General features: G+C 33.6%; 1 protein-coding gene across 1 annotated transcript in view; it reads right to left on the bottom strand.

Annotated features, from left to right (window-relative positions):
- GBE1 (1,4-alpha-glucan branching enzyme 1) overlaps window positions 1-19,042 on the bottom strand; it is a 291,409-nt gene that overhangs the window by 216,044 nt on the left and 56,323 nt on the right. Inside the window, exon 2 of the mRNA XM_068546910.1 lies at window positions 10,995-11,164. Within this exon, the coding sequence (XP_068403011.1) occupies window positions 10,995-11,164 (170 nt within the window). The remainder of the gene's footprint in view (window positions 1-10,994; window positions 11,165-19,042) is intronic.

The following is a 19,042-nucleotide window of genomic DNA, read 5'->3' as shown; positions in this document are numbered from 1 at the left end:
TTTACTCATGTCCTAAAATTTTCTAAGCTCCCAAACGTTCTCTCCATTCTGCCATTTTCCTCCCAGGAAACTCCTCCCAGGGAATTTCTTCATGGGACTTTTCACTCTCTTCCTAATTGTTCTCTATGGCTGTTGCACAACCCGACTACTACTCTTCCACTTTACTCTCTCCTGAGCTCGAGTGACGGATTCCTGCATCCCAGGTCTTCCTCTTTCTTGGTTTATTCCTTCCTTTTGCTGGCATCCACACATAACCTCCTTAGGAAGAATTTTTTGAAGATAATGCTTCCTGAATTCCTAAATATCTGAAAATATCTGCCTAGACTCCTAAGTGATAAATTGGAAAATTGGACAGGGAGTAGGAATCAAATATCCTCCACCCAAGAAATCTGAAGTAATTATTTCATTGTTCTCTACTTTCCCCTGTAAGTGATGAGCCTCTCTGATTCTTTCCCAGAAGGCATGTGTTTTTCTTTCCTTCCAGGAGATTCTCTTAAAAAAAAAATATGGGTTGCTGCTTTGGGTTGCACCCTGCCTACTAAGTGCTAGGGTGCACATAGTAGTGTTATGACTTCCCCAACAAAGATAGAGGGGGGAAGATGAAAAGGAAGGATATATGAAACTACAGAGGCCGCTAGCTTATAAACAATAAAAGTCCTCAAAAAAAGAAGGCAATGCATCATCCACATTAAACTCTACCCCCAAGAAACTGTGATTCAGAAAGTGTGTTATTCACCCTGGAATCTTTACTTTACCAACACCCAAGCTACTCTGCTTCAAGAGTTACATGGACCACACAATGGGGGGCAGGGGAATCATGATGAAGACGAAACTGTTCTTCAGCAGAGGGAACATCAAAAAGGCTGTTTAAAGTAAAGCATAACTAATTTGCTACAACGTAGGAAAAGAACATTAACAATATCTCTCACTGCTGAGTTTTCTAGAATTCTGAATAACTTAAATTCTATAGTACATATTTCTTTACCATAAAAAGACTTAAAAATTCACAAAGTTGGTAAACCTAACTCTAAAAAAAATTATTGAAAATACTTTAACAGATGCAGGGCCACTGAGCTAAACTATTACAAGGATGCTTTAGAATACCTAAACTACAACGTGAAGGGTGTCTTGTAGACCTGCATAACTCAGCAGGCCTAACGGAAGGGAAATACAAATCCAGAACGGAACCCACCCTACTTATTTCACAGAGGGACTTAATACAGGGAATTGGTTACACAGGTAACAGATGAAATGAGAATTCAAATATAGGACAGTTAAGTAACCCAGGGATTAGCAATAATAGGAATCTGGTAATCCCCCTAAGTAAGAGGCAGAATTTACTGGAACCCAGAAGACAGGACCACCTAGCAGAAGCTGGAAATAAGGCAAGCCTTCCCTGCAGGAACTGAGCTCACAGAAAGAAAAGCAAAAAGAACAACAACACACCTGCTGCAGGAGACAAGGCTAGCCTCACTTTAGACAGAGGGCGGGCAAGGGAGTAAGGGAGAATTCCCTGGCTTCTCCCTCCTCCCATCCTCAAGTTTCCCCCACTAGCGCCTCCAACGAAACCAACTCTACAGAAACAGAGTTCACAGGAGTGTGGGAAATGTGATGCAGAGCACAGCAGAAAAGGGTGTGTGAAAGGATATTAGGGCAAACAAACAAATGGCCAGCACAGCCAAATAGCTGAATTTGGTAAGAATATCAATAACCAAGGCAACCCAGACAATTAAAAGCACATGTTAAAAAAAAAAAAAAAAAAAAACACATGTTCACATAAAATCCGGTACACAAAATTTCATAAAAGCATTATTCACAATAATAGCTTTTATTCACAATAGCTAAAAAGTAGAAACAACCCAAATGTCCATCTGCTCAGGAATGGATAAACATAATGTGGTATATTTATACAATGGAATATTATCCAGCCATAAAAAGGAATGAAGGACTGACTGTTACATACTACAAAACGAATGACCCTTGCAAACAGTATAATAAGTGAAAGAAGCCATAAACAAAAGGCAACATACTGTATGATTCCATTTATAATGAAATGCCCAGAATAGGCAAATCCACAGAGACAGAAAATAGATTAGTGGTTGCCAAACAATAGAGGAAAGAGAAGAATTGGGACTAAATGATAATACATATGAGGTTTCTGTTTGGAGTGATGCAAATGTTCTGAAATTAGCGGCAATGGTTAAACACCATAGTGACTATACTAAACACCACAGAAGTATACAATTTGAAATGGTGAATGTTATGTTATGTGAATTATATCTCAACTTTTAAAATGTTAAAAAAGAAAGAAAGAAAACAAATAACTAAGAAGTGAGAGTATATCATAGGCCTTCAAGATTTAGGTCAAAAGTCATTAGTCCCCATGGTTGTTGGGCAGTGACACTGCACCACGATATCACTACTGAAGGTCACTGATACTTGCTGAGAAAATGCGGTATTATTTTCAGGTTCCTAATCTCTAAATAATACATCTGAGGTAGTTCTGCCACTGATTTACAAGCAAAACTAAGACAGCTAAGTCATTTTTTCAGGAACCCATCATAAGAGGTGGGTCTCTGACAGTCAAAATTAAATTAATAGGGAAAAGAGGGAAAGGATGTAAGGAGAGAGCTACAGATTCAAAGCCTGACAGTAAAACAGACAAAGCTTCAAGACTCATCAGTGAATTCCAGCTGACCTGTTTGGGACAACTGTCTGGATAAGTAAAACAAACAGTGCTATAAACCTTTTACAGATTTACTACATTTCTGTAAACCACCCCCCTACAGTGCAAAATGATATTCAGTTATGTTATCTGTGGCATAAGAAAGAAAATCACAACAAATTAAATTGGAGTTGCCTTAAATGCCTATCTCAAGTGACAGCTTCTTAGAGTACTACAATTTGAACTTAAAATAGTTTAGTTGTGATCAAGATACAAAGAATGTTATATATGTTATAGTCAGTCACACTTAGGGCTAGATGTGACTCATAAAACAGAACAACACTTCTCTAAGAAAACCTCTAACTTGATAAGAGAATAATATGAATAATGTTCCTTCTTTGTATAAGTAAATGCTGAGCTTAATAAAGTCACTTTAATGGATAAAATTATGAAAATGTCAAAAGACAAGTGCTGAAGAACAACCATAAACAAAATAATTTTGTAGATACTAAGTACAAGTGAAACACCAAAACTGAAACCTAACAAAAAGTACTGTATTATCCAAACAGCATAAATTTTTAACAGAATACTTACAAAAAAGCAACACGAGGCTAGAAAATTATTAGTTATGTCACACAGTTCAAAATCTACCTTCTAGCATTAAGGTTTCTAACAGCATCCCTAAAATCCCAGGAAGTAAAGATGCTTCCCTATAAAAATAATCCTATTAGGCATTATCACAAAGCTCTCTGATCCAGCACAACAACTGGGGCCAGAAGTTGGTTCATATATTGAAAATATTGGTTAAAGCAGAGAATGATTATATATATAGTAAAAATTATATATATATATTAAAAATGTTGCTTTAACTTAAAACACAAATATAAATATTCACTCACCTTCTGAAGTAAGATTACAGCCATTTTTTAAGTTTAGGTCCTTTGATTAGGATTTTGTATCATCTTTCTTACACGAACCTATACCTACAATGCAATATTTAGAATTTCCAATTTCCTTTGGATTAAAACAGATTGAAAGCTAAAAGGTGTATGCAAAATAACTGGCATCTGAAATCGTTAGATTTATATCATTTTTTGCAGTTCACTTGTGCACGCTTAATTCAAAATAACTTTCCAACTTATCCTTACTGAGATTTTTCCCAATACTTAATAATTTTCTTTGCTGTCACACTCACAGTTCATCACTTTACATAATATTATATTACAGAATTCTAATGAAAAGAATGGGCATTCACAGGATTGGAGGCAGATGGGAAACTGGCTCATTACAAGCACACAAAGCAACTGGCAGGAGCAGAATTGCATACATGAAGTAGACCACAGTTTACTCCCCATGGATGCTCAGTATCCTGTGGGAAGCAGGCAGTATCATTTACAGTGAGCCTGTCAAGCAGAAATAAATTCAGTAAGTCTAATAAGTAGACAATGGTTAAGTAAACCTCCACTGTACATCTATTCCATTGAAAGTGAATAATCCATCAGTGAACACAGATAAAAGGGGTGAGAGAATCAACATCACATTGGAAAGCTAGACAAAGTTCTAACAACTTTCTATAGAAATGCCTATTGGCTGATTAGTTATTTTAAGCTCACATCCATCAAAGAGACTATTTCTCAGCACTGGTGCTGGTTTGGTTAACAACCCTAAAGCCTTCTACCTCTACCTTGTAGTTTGCCACCCCATCACCAAAATAAACAGTATCAGAGGTCCCCAGACACCCTGGAAATTCACTTTCTAGAAGCATCACCATCTCCAATAAGCCAAACTGAAGGAAGCCACATAACAAAAATGCATTCACAGAGGACCCATGGGGAGTCGAAAATGTCTACATTGCAAAAGATTCCTTGAAGTTCCATTTGAATCCAAAGGTCGGTAGACATTCCAAAGAAAATTTCTCAACAATCTATTGGAGCATTACCCTACCTGGCACCAACTCCCCTCTGCTCCCACAGAAAAGACTATAAGATATCAAAAACTCTGGAAAGTTTACACTTTATATTATGAAGATGTGTTATTTGCCATGGGGATCATTTATATTATTATTCCCAATTTTTCATAAGCCTCCATAAAATCAAATTCTGCTTCCAGTATCACCAACATAAGGCTTGGTCAAATTATTTGGTTAATGAAATGGAAGTACAAATCACATTTGCCACTTCTGAGCTGAACCTTTCAGAGCCACGACAGGTTCCCTCCACTGCTCTTTCTCTCTGTCACGAGATCGGCACATCTCACACAGGGGCTGCTCCATCACCCTGGATCTTGGAAAGAATTTGACACTTGGGACAGAGCCACAGCTGACAACCACAGCCAACATGAGCAAGAAGTAGCCTTTGTTATTGTAAGCCATTAAAATGTTGGAGTTTTTTGTAACAAGCCATACCGCAGTGAAAGCTAACACAACAACCATCGATTTAGTTGAAGGAAGAGAATACAAAGGAGGTTGACATCAGTGCTATACCTTCCAACCATAAATGACTTCTAAACCAATAAATAATGATCACTAATTTTCAGATCAGTGTTTCTCAAACTATCTATGATGATGGACCAGTTACCTTTCCTTTTTTAATTTTCCAACCTATTATAGACCAGTACTTACATAAAATATAAAAAATGAATTATTAGAAAATCGAAAGAAAAGAAGACTTTCAAAATTTAAGCCCCAATATTTATATTATCATTATTAGATTCAACAGAAATAAAATTACTCTTTCAAACCGCTATTAAAGTTTCTAAATACTTACTCCCAATTTCTGACAATATATTATTATTGCAAACCAATTACAGTGTACAGACCACACTGCTCCACAGAGCACACTTTGAGGAGCACTGTTTCAGAGCATGTGAAATTAAGAAATATAAAGGCTTTTGTGATGATGTAAACTTCTTGGCAATTGTATAAATGGAAATTAAATTGTAGACACATTTTGTCCAGAAAAGAGGTAAAATTTTTCCTTAGCTTCTTTCCCACTCTGCAAAAATATCTGTGGTTCCTTTTTTCTATAGGCATAAAAATCAAGGGGTTTTTTTCACCTTGTTTTTTCAGTCTATCAGTGATAGACATTTAGGTTATTTGAAAAGTGCCTAGCTCCCAGACTTAGTAATTTTAAATGAAATGTTTTCAGTTATAACGAATAGGAACCCAATTATTTTATATTGACATATGTAGTTTACTGCTTTTCTCTCTACTTATTATCTAGCTACTGGAAAGCAGCTAGTTTTCTCCAATTATGTAGCAACCTGCAATAAACATGATTTAGTTCTAAAACCCCAAGTATATTTTAAATCACATTTAATTTTCTAAAGAATGAATCTTTCCTTTATTAAAGATGATTCAAAATTTCAGAAATTAATCTGAAGCCTTTAAAGTAGTTTCTGGCTGGCCCAGAAATACTTTTTGGGTGGTAAGATTCCAATCTTGATGAATGTCACTATATATCCACTGTCCTGGGTTGCTGCAGCAGCTGCTAGCTGCTTAAAGGGAGAGTTTTTTTAAAAAATGACTGAAAGGAAAAGAAATGATTGTTTCATTTTCTCTCAAATGAAGAAAAATATGTGAAATATATTTAAAGTGAAAGTGCTTTCTAAGTTTTAAAAATATGGATGGCAAAAGCCAGAGCCACCTCAGTTTGGGCAAAACAGAGACTACATCATTTGACTTTTGCAAGGCTCAACTGCCTTTTGAAATTAATAGTATTTTTTTTAATAAGAAAAAGAAAGACTTTTGCAAATGAGAGTACTTTTTCAATCTTGTCAATTAAGATTTCTATGGCACTGAGTAATGTATAAAATTACAATTTGCAATCTAGTTAGTATCTAGAGCAACCCAGTTAGGCAGGTAAGAGGAATATCATCACCTTTAACCCCACTAAGCCAGATGAAGAACCATGTTTAGAGAGCTCCACTGTGGGTTCAAACTCTAAACCCCATTCTTCTTTTTTACTACACACCAATATATGGTAATTTCCTTCTTAAAGATCATTTATATTTGACAACAATAAGCATTTGTACCTAAAACATTTTCAGGTCAGTTGGCAAAAAAATACACTAGAACAGTATACATTTACCAGCAGTATTATATGTATAGTAAAGTATAGTGCAATTTCTAAAATGATTAGAAGAGAAGAGAGATATCACAATATGCTAACATATTTTGATTACTGGTGTAATTTTCTATAATACAGAATTAAAGTCTAGACAGTCTTTAATTTTCATTTCTTCTGAAAAATTATCAGAAATAGATGGTTAATCATTTAGATAAAAATTGAATTAAGAACATTTCCTTTTACTGTTTTCCTGTTACTGTAAATATAAGTAACAGTCAATTTATTCCTTAGCAGAAATAAGATTTTTGTTGTTGGTTTTTGAAGATGTGTTTTATATTATCTTTGGAGGTGTAGGGAAGAGGTAGATACAAAAGCAATGTGTTAAATTATATATATATACACTTCCATGATAAAAATATAAGTAAAATTATGTTACTTTTTACAACTCTGCCTATAGGTAAAGAAGCAATAGGGTTTTTTAGGTGATATTCCAAGTACATATATAGAAGTTAAGCTTACTGTTACATTAAATGACAAAGTAAGGAACAGAATTTTTAAAAGTAACCCATGTTACAGTTAGAGACTATTTCCATAGAATCTTATAAATTTACTGCTGTTTCAACTTAGCTGATGAAGTTATATGAATACAGTTAAATGTTTTTAAAAACGTTTTAATATCATTAGCAAAACCACCTAGAATACTTTTTATTAATCTTCGTTTGCACTCTCTAATTTTAAAAAATCAACTAATTTTTTAGCTAATTAACACAAATTGTATTTTCCCTTCAGTTTAGTACAAATTTATACATTGGAAGACTAACTATAAAATCTAACACATTTTTGATGCTGAGGAAAACCTCAACAAAGAAAAACAACTTTCTTCTTGCTCATCTCTTCATAGCCATAAGAAACAGATTTTTATGTAAATAAGGGAAAAAATATAGAATTCCTTAATTGTATTTTTAAAAAAAGACATGTTTAGTTCAGTAATTATGGGTATATTTTCAGCTATGCTGTCATTATCATCAAAATTCTATATTCTACAAAGTTACATTAAACACTCAGGTGTAACATTCTTTTCCAAAGAACTATTATTTTAAATGCATTATTAACCCAGAATTTTGGCTCTACTCTCAATTTGAAAGTTGTTTTTCTTTATTTACTTTTTTAAGCCAAAGCTCTTTAGTGAGAAAAGTTTCAGATCCCATTTATAAGGAGATCCTGTGACCCTATAACAGGGCAAAAACAAAAACAAAAATCCCTTCATCTAGATAAGTAAATAAATTTAAATTTTCCCAACATACTGCCTGTTAATTATTTTAACAGTTAACTGTATTCTATCATACTTCCTATTTTCTATCACAATTTCATTTATCTTAGTCATTCCTATCTCTCCAGTAAAAATAAAGGTCCATTGATTAAATCTGATATTCTTCGTGCCCTTAGACACTAAATAAATATTGCTTGAATGAAAATAATTGACTGAATGTTGTTTCAAGGATATGGAGAGATTTAAAATTATGTGATATACCTTCACAAAGAGTAGGATTTTCAAAAATTAAATTAAATTGAAAAAAAAAGTTAACAGAGGATATTTTTACATTAAAATAGGAACTAGATAATTTTGAGTTTTCTCTTTACAAAAGATTTTATAAATTGTTATATTTTTAATATTTAAGCATTAAATCCTAAATCCTTAAAATTTTTAAATACAGTTTCCAAACACATATATGGTCCAACTGAATTTACAAGGAACAACTTTTAATAAATCAGCATTAGTCATTATGATAGCTACCAACTCTAGTTTCATACAGTCCCTTTCCCATATTTTTATATTTCTAAAGCCTATTTAGTAGGTTCAATCATAAATATGGGGGAGAGGTAATGAAATGCAAGTACCAAATTTTAACTGAGGTTCTTATAGCAGTTTTGGTATCTGTATGTAAAACTTTAACTTGAACACTCTCAAGCAATACCTCTCAATAAATGGCAGTAAAAAGAACTAATAAAATAGAATGCCAAAAAGTGCCTTGATTATAGGTTTATATCAAAGTGGTCTATTAATATAAAGCTAGTGGTCAAGGCAGTCACTTAGAGAAGATGGGGAAATAGTCATGTTTATGTATGAGAAAAAATTATAACAATTTTAACAACAATTTAAGTGAAAAGACTCCTAGCCTAAAAATATATTTCATAATAATCACCAGGCCAAGCTGTCTGAATCAGCAGACACACGATCTTTCTCAAAACTTTCCCTAAAGTTTTCAGTAACTCTAGAAACACAGGCAGCTGGCATCATCTAATTTGGGGGACTACACAAAGAATAATTTTAAGTCCTTAGACCTGCTTTTTCCAATAAGGGAGCCACCAGACAAAGGTGGCTACTTGTGCTTAAGATGAGGTTAGTGCAACTGAGAAACTAAATTTAAAGTTTTATTTAATTTTAATTACTTTATTAAATGTAAATTTTAAAACTATTACTCATTTGAGTTGCTAGAACTTTTAATAATGGTTGGAAAAACTTGGGTATGTACTTTTTTTTAAATTAATTAATTAATTAATTAATTAATTTATGGCTGTGTTGGGTCTTCGTTTCTGTGCGAGGGCTTTCTCTAGTTGCGGCAAGCGGGGGCCACTCCTCATCGCGGTGCGCGTGCCTCTCACTATCGCGGCCTCCCTTGTTGCGGAGCACAGGCTCCAGACGCGCAGGCTCAGTAATTGTGGCTCATGGGCCCAGCCGCTCCACTGCATGTGGGATCTTCTCAGACCAGGGCTCGAACCCGTGTCGCCTGCATTGGCAGGCAGACTCTTAACCACTGCGCCACCAGGGAAGCCCTGGGTATGTACTTTTAAACTGAAAATTGTATTAAATCTAAATATTGATCAAGTATTTCCAATGGAAAAATACCAGATTTAGAAAGTGCAGTACAAAAGAATGAAAATATCTCACTAACAAATTTTATATTGATTACATGTTAAAATATGTTTTGATATATTGGGTTAAATAAAAATCTATCGTTATTAAAATTCTTTCAGCTGTTCTCCTTTATTTTTTTAATATAGCCACTAAAATTTTTGAATTATATAAATGGTGTCCATTATATTTCTATTGGACAGTGCTGCCTTAGACAATATAAATAAAATCAAAACTTTTTTTAAAGTCAGGTTCCTTAAGGTATAATTTACACGTAGTAAAATTCACTCTTTTACATGTATAGTTCTATAAATTCTGACAAATGTATACAGTCATGTAACCACCACAGTCAAGACATAATACATTTTCATCACTCCAGCAAGTCCCCTTATGTTTCTCTGTAATCAGCTCAAACCTCCTACCCCTAAACCCTGACAACTCAGTTTTCTATCCCTACAGTTTTGCTCTTTGCAGAACAGTACAGCATGTAGACTTCTGAGTCCAGGAAAATCAAACTTTAAAGACCACGCTACCCTATGGTACTAAAGGATTATTATCATTTTGACATTTACTTTCCTTGTATTACGAACATTTTACCAAGGCTTATTTTGCCAGTTATTCCATTTTCAAAACTGAGCTTTCTTCCTTGTCACTATTACAGTAATTTATTTATACTTATAGAATAAAACTGAGCACACTGTATTTTAGTTATTTACATACAGGTTTCCTTCCACTAGACTGTAAGATGGAAGCCTGACTTCTAGAACCACTGTGCTTTCCATAGAGTTAACTGCCTAATGAAATTAATGGTGCAGATGACAAGGCTGAGAAGGTATTTCCCATATTGTGTTATAAAAAAGGAAAAGGAAAAAACAAAGAACTGACTGATGAAGCAGTTTACCCTCTAGATTAGCTGTCTACTTTTACTGCGGTCTCAAAAAAAGATATTAGAGGATCCAAGTACTATGATGCCAAATAACCAGGAGCAAATGTTACTGGAGATTGAACCTACACCAATATTTTTACCTAGATCGCTGTTAGTTTTGTCAGAGCTTGATAACAAAGTTGAATAGATTTGGAGTACTCTGTCTAACACTATTTTTCTCATAAACTCTGTTATTTCTGGTACATGATTTTAAGAACATAAAGTTTTTAAGAAACACATGTACCTTATTACAGCAGAAACACCTTTACCACATGAAGGTAAAGACTGAAGAAGTTCTATGGAAAAGTAGAATATTTGTAATCAATAATATTCATAAAAGTTAAATATATGAAATATAACATCTATGTTTTAAGTAAATAAATAAAATATTACAACTGAGTTTAATCGTTCTAAAATACTTACTGAAGTCTCCAGTAAGAAAAACTCCTTCTGCTCCCGGGGCCCATTCTTTGCAGTATAAACCACCATCAGCACATCTGTGGACGCCAAATGATTCATAACCTCTGGAAAACTTATCAATACCACCTTCGTTCTCTCCAATGTTGTTCAAAGTCTGGTTAAACCGCTTATACCTTTGAAAAAGTGCAAAAGAAAGGAAATTGAAAAATTAAATCATCTTCCAGAAAAACTACTATAATTAAGAAGCTGCTTTACTCTCATTCAGAAAAAGAAAAAAAAAGACATCATTAAAGAGGAATGATGTGAATAATTTCATTTATTGGTAGAAGTTACCTGGTATGATAAAATTATTCTTATCTCAAATAAACTGAACTAATCCAACTAACTTTTTTTTTGTAATTTCAAGCATTTTGGTATAAGAGAGAAAATATGATGGTTATGTTATTCCATGAATATTTTAATATCAGCACTATAGCAACTTCTATGTCAAGACAGTATAATGAAGGAGCATTCCTACATCTCTCCTCAAACTCCTACAAAAAAAAAAAAAAAAGAAGGAAAAATAGCTAAAAACCAGTAAGAAAAATAAAATTACTCTGTAGCAGGTTTGGCACATTTTTCCTGTTAAGGGGCAGATAGTAAATATTTTAGGCTTTGCCAGCCATATGGTCTCCATCACAACTACTCAACTATGTCTCTGAAGCATGAAATTGGCCACAGACAATATGCAAATGGATGGGTGTAGCTGTGTTTCAATAACACTTTATTTACAAAAACAGATGGTGGGGCCAAATTTGGCCTCTGGGCTGTAGTTTGCCTAGCCATGCCCTATAAGCATGGAAAGAACATACATCACATCAAACTACAGAATCTAGCAGCCAGGAGAAGAAACCAAAGATTGCTTTCCAAGCAGGACCAAGAATAACACATGGCTGCTCCTGAACCTCTCCCAGATTCCCAGAGTCCATATTCAGGGCTGGTACACAAAAACATACTACTACTTGCACTTATTAGCCCCAAGCCTGGGGAGAAGCAAAGTAGGACAAAACTGGTACAACTAGAGAAATGAGGCATGTGGCAGCTGCTCTATGTCAGAAGTGAAAGTTCCAGAACTATGCAATGAATTGAGCAATGTCCATAAACTTCCCTGCTTACCCCATACCCTGAGGGGTAATCAATAAAAGTCCCAGAAAGATGGCATGAATCCAAGTAGGGAATATACAGGGAATATACAAAATGTAAGAAGCTAACTAATGAAGAACACCTCAAATGAGCTGAATGGAAAAAGAATCTTTCCACAAATGTTTCATGCTGTACTTCAACTTAAATAATAATGAATTGAATTAAAATAAGAGCTGAGAGATTATATGACAGAATAACAGAACGAGAAGTAAAATGAAACTGCAGACCCAAAGAAATAAACAGAGTATCAAAATGTAGCATTAGAAAATAATAATTAAATTCAAATTGGCAAGGAACAAAGTGTACATATAACCAAGGGGGGAAAGCGGGGCATGGGGGGGGGTGGTGGGATGAATTGGGAGATTGGGATTGACATATATACACTAATATGTATAAAATAGATAACTAATAAGAACCTGCTGTATACAAAAAATAATAAAATAAAATTCAAAAATTCAAAAAAAATAATTAAAAAATCCCTATTTTTAAAGATAACAAAAAAAATACTATACAGTGGACATCCCCAATAATTGAGTATGAGAGTTACTGTTTCTCTACACCCTTGGCAATGTTAGTCTTATTAATCCATCTGATATTTTTTAACTCTCTGGTTGGTAAAAATATCTTATTCTGTTTTAGTGCTTGCATTTTCCTAAATTATTATTAAGGTTGAATGGCTTTTCTTAAATTTATTAGCTATTTGTGCTTCTTTTTCAGTGAGTTGAGTGCTGGCTAGTATTTACTAATGGTATAACTCTGGACAAATTCCTAAATTTCTCTGTGTCTCATTTTCTTGCCTGCAAAATGGAGATGCTAAGTGTATTTGATCAAAAGAGTTATTATGCAAATTAGTTGAGTTTGTACATGTAAAGTCCTTGGGCTATTGCCTGGCAAATAATATTCTCTCAATCAATATTAGCTATATCTTTGTCCTTTTTTTTCCATTTTAGGTTGCTTTATTTTTTGATTTGCAAAAGCTCTTTATATATTACAGAAAGTCATCTGTTTTCTGAAACACACTTATTGCAAATATTTTCTTCCAGTTGGTTTCCTTCTAGCTTTACTTATGGTATATTTCATCTTAAAGAATTTAAAAATTCTTTCTAGGGCTTCCCTGGTGGCGCAGTGGTTGAGAATCTGCCTGCTAATGCAGGGGACACCGGTTCGAGCCCTGGTCTGGGAAGATCCCACATGCCGCGGAGCAACTAGGCCCGTGAGCCACAGTTACTGAGCCTGCGCGTCTGGAGCCTGTGCTCCGCAACAAGGGAGGCCGCGATAGTGAGAGGCCCGCGCACCGCGATGAAGAGTGGCCCCCACTTGCCACAACTAGAGAAAGCCCTCGCACAGAAATGAAGACCCAACACAGCCATAAATAAATAAATAAATAAATAAACAAACAAAAAACAAAAAGCAAAAAAAACCCTAGTTTAAAAAAAAAAATTCTTTCTAATCTATCCATCTTTAAGGAGTTTTATATAGAATATATATAGCATTATATTTTGCTTAAAAGGTATTCCTAATCACAAGATTATAAAAGAATTCTCCCATATTTTCTTCCACTATACTTATATTTTTTGGTGTTTAGTGCTTATATTGCCTTGGAATTTTTTTTTTGTATATGGAATGATGTAGGAATTTTAGTTTTCTTCCAAAGTGCGAGAATAATTTTCCCAGTGCTCTTTATTTCATATATTCTGCCCTTTCTCCACTGATTAAGATGCCTGATTGACTGTATGTATTAAATTCACATATATAGAAGGCATTTTAATTTATTGCTATTTCTTTGTTCTTTTCTGTATCTGGAGGAAGAATACCACACAATTTTAATTAACATAACTACATATAATAGGATATTTAATTTTAATTTTTCTGTACATTTTCTTGGATATTTTAAAAACTGTTTTCCTTTATATGAACTTTACAATCAGTATGTCAAGTTTATTCAGATTATTTTACTATATATATTAATTTGGAGAGAATTGCTACATACAAAATATTGAGTCCTTTAGCACATTTATTATTAGGTTAATCTTAGCATTTTGCTGTTATCATAAGATGCTCCTTGTCTACTACATTTTCTAAGTGGCTATTGTTGACAAATAAAGATGCTAGTGGTTTATTATAAAAAAGAATTATTAGGTAAGTGAACTGGAAATTGATATAATTAGAGAAAAAAGACAAAGAAATTGAATATACTAAGACAAGAGATATGCAAAACTAACAAAAATTATCAAAATAAGGATAGCTGGTGACTCTGAAGAACAAAACTAAATAAAATGAATATAAAAGACATAAAACTGGACAGTTTTTCCTATAGAATTAAATCTGCATTTTAAAAAGAACACATTACGTTTTAAGAAAAATTTGGAAAACAAACGCACAAACACGCATGCACAGCATCTCCCAGTTTAAGCTACTGAAATTCAAAGGAGAAAGAAATAATTCTATGGACAACTGGTACAAAAAAATACGGAGAGGGGGGCATATTTTTTTGCAAAGGAGCATTACATTAAAGACCAAAACATAACAAAGCCAAGCCCACACAATTCTGAGAGGGAAAAGTAGTAATCTAAGGATATTATATGAGACACATGCTTACTCGAGCTTAAGGAATTCTTTAAATATTGCCAAATTAAAAAATAATTTTAAGTCTTTGACATTAATGAACCATTGTTGAAGAAAAGAAAAAAAAAAAAACACTTTCCATAAAAATTAGTCAATTAAAAGACTAAAAACACACACACAGAGGAATGGACAGTCATTGCAGCAGTGTGGTTGAGCCCTAAGTCTTTAAATATAGAACCAAGGCTAATCAATTGTGCAATTATGTGAATGTGATAACAAGAAAAGAATCTCAATGGACAAGTGAAAACTTGATTTATAAAAAAACAAGAGGTAAGTGAAAGAGAGATGGAATAAAGCATCAGTGGTCAGACCCCTATTTTTTTTTAGAACAGAGTCACTCAACACTGACTAAAATTTAAGATTGTCATCATTATACTCTTTAATCTCTTCATTAATCTGAGATGGCCACTTTAAAGAAAGTCGTAATGTGAATTTCAGCCACTTCTTTCATTTTATTTCAGTCTATTTGTTTAAAATTAAATTTGAAACACATCTGTTTTCCTCATGTTTCATTATATGATTTCTATCAAGCTATTTCTCTATCCTTCTACCTATATATAAGCATATAAAAAATATCAAGAATGATGTTCCCTTAATATCAGTGATGATTTTTTTGGTGGGGTTTCTATTTACTTTCTCCCTTGCATTGTTTTAATTATTTATAACAAAGAAACACCATTTCAACAAAATAAATGTTTTTTTCTGAAACTATAAAATTTTTAGATCATTAAAATATCTACATAATCCTATAAAATATTCCATAAGAATTTTAATGCGTATATAAAACTATGTTTATAAAATTTGGGGAATTCAAATAGTTTGAAATAGATCAGTGGGATAAAACTGAGTTCTTGAGATAGACTTGAACATATAAAGAAATTAAATACATCGTAAAAGGACATTTCAAATAAGTAAGAATGGCTTACCTATTAAAATATTGGAATCTAAGTTTAAAAATTGGACCTCTAAAACCAAAATAACTTTGAAAGATCAAAGTTATAAATATTTAATTAAAAAAACCAAAACCCATAGTTCACAGAAAAAGAAGTACAAATGGCCAGTAAACACATTGAAAAGATGCTCAAATTCATACATAATTGAAGAAGTGCAAACCTAAATTTCAAAATTCCATTTTCCACCTAAAAGACCAGTAAACATGTGATAGTCTGTGCAGACAGAATGCAGGTCCAGGAAAAAGACATTCCCAAATACTCTTTAATGAAATATAAATTAGATAACTTTGGCATCAGCTATGAAAATTTCAAAATTACACTCTTCAACTAAGTAATTCCATTTCTAGAAATTTACCCCTAGGATATATCACACAAAGAAGCAAAGACATGTGTACAATGATAATCATTATGGCATTATTTAAAATACCAAACCATGGAAAAGACCTACCTGTTCAACAAGGGAGGCTGGTTGAATTAACTGTGGAACATGCAAACAACAAATTACATGAGATCCATTATGAAGAATGAGATAGAATGAAATGTGGTGATATGGAAAAATGTCCCAAGAGCAATGGCTTAGGGAAAGAAGCTGCAAAGCAGTTTTCCACAAAACATCTATTTGTATATAGAATATTCAGATAGGTACAGATGGCATGTAGATGGTATTTTCACAGGGTCCCTTCCTCTGCACCAGCGGTTGAATTCCAATGCACTGAGGTGAACAGGAGCCTTAAAGCCTCCCTAGCCTCACCACACTCACCACATTTGCTTCAAAGACAAGAAGAGGTACAGCACAAAATCTGATCAGTGTAGTGCAATGCCTACGGGAGAGGTAGGTGTGAGTGGAATATTTCATATATGACCCCCTTTTGTATTGTACACATATACCCAACACACACAAATACACATGCCCACCTGTGAGCGCACATGCCCATGGTTTCAAAAAAATTCAGATTACATTTAATCTATTATTTGAAACAAATTAGCTTTTAATGAAATGATACAACCCCAGTCTCACTGGCAGTCTTTACTCCAGTCTTTACACAAACTGAACCACCAACAGAAGCCAGGAAGGTATCATAAATATGAGGAGCTTCTCCCACACGAGGAACACAAAAGGGCAAGCCTGATGATAGAAGAATGACCAATGAGGTTAGCCTTCTAGTATGGAAAACAACACAGAAAAGAACTCTAAGTGAGATGGAGAGCACAAAGCCCAGCGAAAAGTGACAGTGCCTATTTAAAAGCTATAGCCTATTATTACCAAGCATTTGCCAAATCAAGTAAGAATGAAAAAATTCCAGATTTTTCTATGAACTCTCCCTAATTGGCAACTGTTTCAAAAATACTTCAAAGACTGATCTAGACCAAAAAAGAAAAAAGGCAAAAAAACCCTCAATCTACAAATCTAATGAAAGACTAGTATTGCAAACTCTCTCGTACTCTCCAAGATCTATGAGAAAATGATTGTTACCTCTTATAGATATTATTCAGATATAACTCTTGGTGTATGGAAACTCTAATCCATATTAGACAACGTAAGTAACAACATTCAATAAAATGATCAAACAGTAAGGAACAGTCAACAAAATAAATCTGGACTTAAGGTAAAAAAAATACATACACATACATTATCATAATATAAGAAAAATTACTGATTCTTTTTTAAAAAGATATCAACTTCGGGAGGGCGAATAAATGTGGCAATAATTTTACTGTCCATGTGGTTATAATATCTTTAAAACACAGTTTTAGATTTATTTAAAGTTTAAGTTTAAAAATAATCATTCTTAAGACGTTTCATAAGACATGTACAAATGTCCCATTTACTAACAATTGAACAGAAACAGGATTATAGCATGATATAATTCTAACTAAATATCTTGACTTCCTCAAGGTCAGCCCTGTAGCTTCTGATACAGAAATACACATTCCACTTTGAAATCACTGTGGCTCAAAAAAGAAAATGCCTGAGGATATAGCAAGCTCATCATCCCTTTGCCCTCTCCTACTACAGTCATCTCTCTCAATATTTTGCTATGAATTTATAGAATATTTAAAAACTGGGTCAAATTCTTGGTAACCAGAACATAAAATGAAGTTAGTATTGCAACTAGCATTTTGTACAGATTTAAAAATATTATCACATTTGATCTCTACATTGATGTTTTTAATCCTCTTTTTACAAAGAAAGAAATAGAGGCACAGATAAATATGTAAGTTGCCCAAGGTCAAGAAGGTAAAAAGCAGTAGAGAGGTAGTATTATTCATCACAAAAGGTATACTTTAAGGAAGTCAAGAGACAAAGTCTCAAAAGTCACATCTTCCTTTTAAAAAAAGCCCTATAAGTTTTATTCATAAGGCTATTAATCTTATAATTAAGAGAAACAGCTAAGGCTCTAGAAATAAACAGTTTAGGTTCAAATCCTAACTGTTACATACTATATGTGACCTTGAACAAATCACTTAGCCTCCTTTTTCCTTAATTTCTTCCCCTGTTAAGTGGGGGAAATCTCATAGTTTATAAGGAATCAATGACGTCATCCCCACAGTAGCCGGCAAGTGCTCAATAATTGTAAGCTATAAATTTTCACCATCTCAGTGGAAGGCAATGCTGTAATATACTTTTTAATTTACAATTTTTTAACTTATAATACTTGTTTAGATTTTAATATGCACATTAATTATTAGCAAACATCAAGGACTGTTTCTCCTTAAATTCCAAAAGTGTTTGAGAACACATTTTTTCCTGCTATGAAAAATTACAAAATAAAAATTACAAAAATTACAAATATAGGCATACTAACGCATAACACGTACCAGGCACTCCAGATTAACTTGAATGCATGGAGTATACATACATTTTGAAGAAAATTAAGTAAATTGGATTGATTAGGGGAAAAAATAGTTACTTTAGGGAAGCAGGAAATGATTAGTTTGGAAAAAAAATGAAACAGGCTACAGTCTTTGCTCTCCTGTAAGACAGTTCATCCTAGATCCGTACCGAAACTCTAATTTCAGGCAAGGTTGTGAACACAGGAGATATGTCAGGGGAGATGGATCATACCTTATCTGGAAATGTCTAGGATGTAGAATTCTTTCTCAAGTGCTTCTGAGTGGGCCTGAAACACAAGGAACCCATGGGGGAAATTCCTTCTTTGCTAGCTTAATTTAATTCTTAAGATTTTATATTGTCATCTGCTTCCTAGAGGAGACTTGGAATAGAGGCAAGCAAAAGCAGAGAAGTAAAAGCTCAACAGGAATTTTTAATAACTAAAAAAGGGGAAAATA

This window comes from Eschrichtius robustus, chromosome 6 (assembly GCF_028021215.1).
Source record: "Eschrichtius robustus isolate mEscRob2 chromosome 6, mEscRob2.pri, whole genome shotgun sequence".
NCBI classification, from domain to species: domain Eukaryota; kingdom Metazoa; phylum Chordata; class Mammalia; order Artiodactyla; family Eschrichtiidae; genus Eschrichtius; species Eschrichtius robustus.
This window is presented reverse-complemented; position numbering and strand designations above follow the sequence as displayed.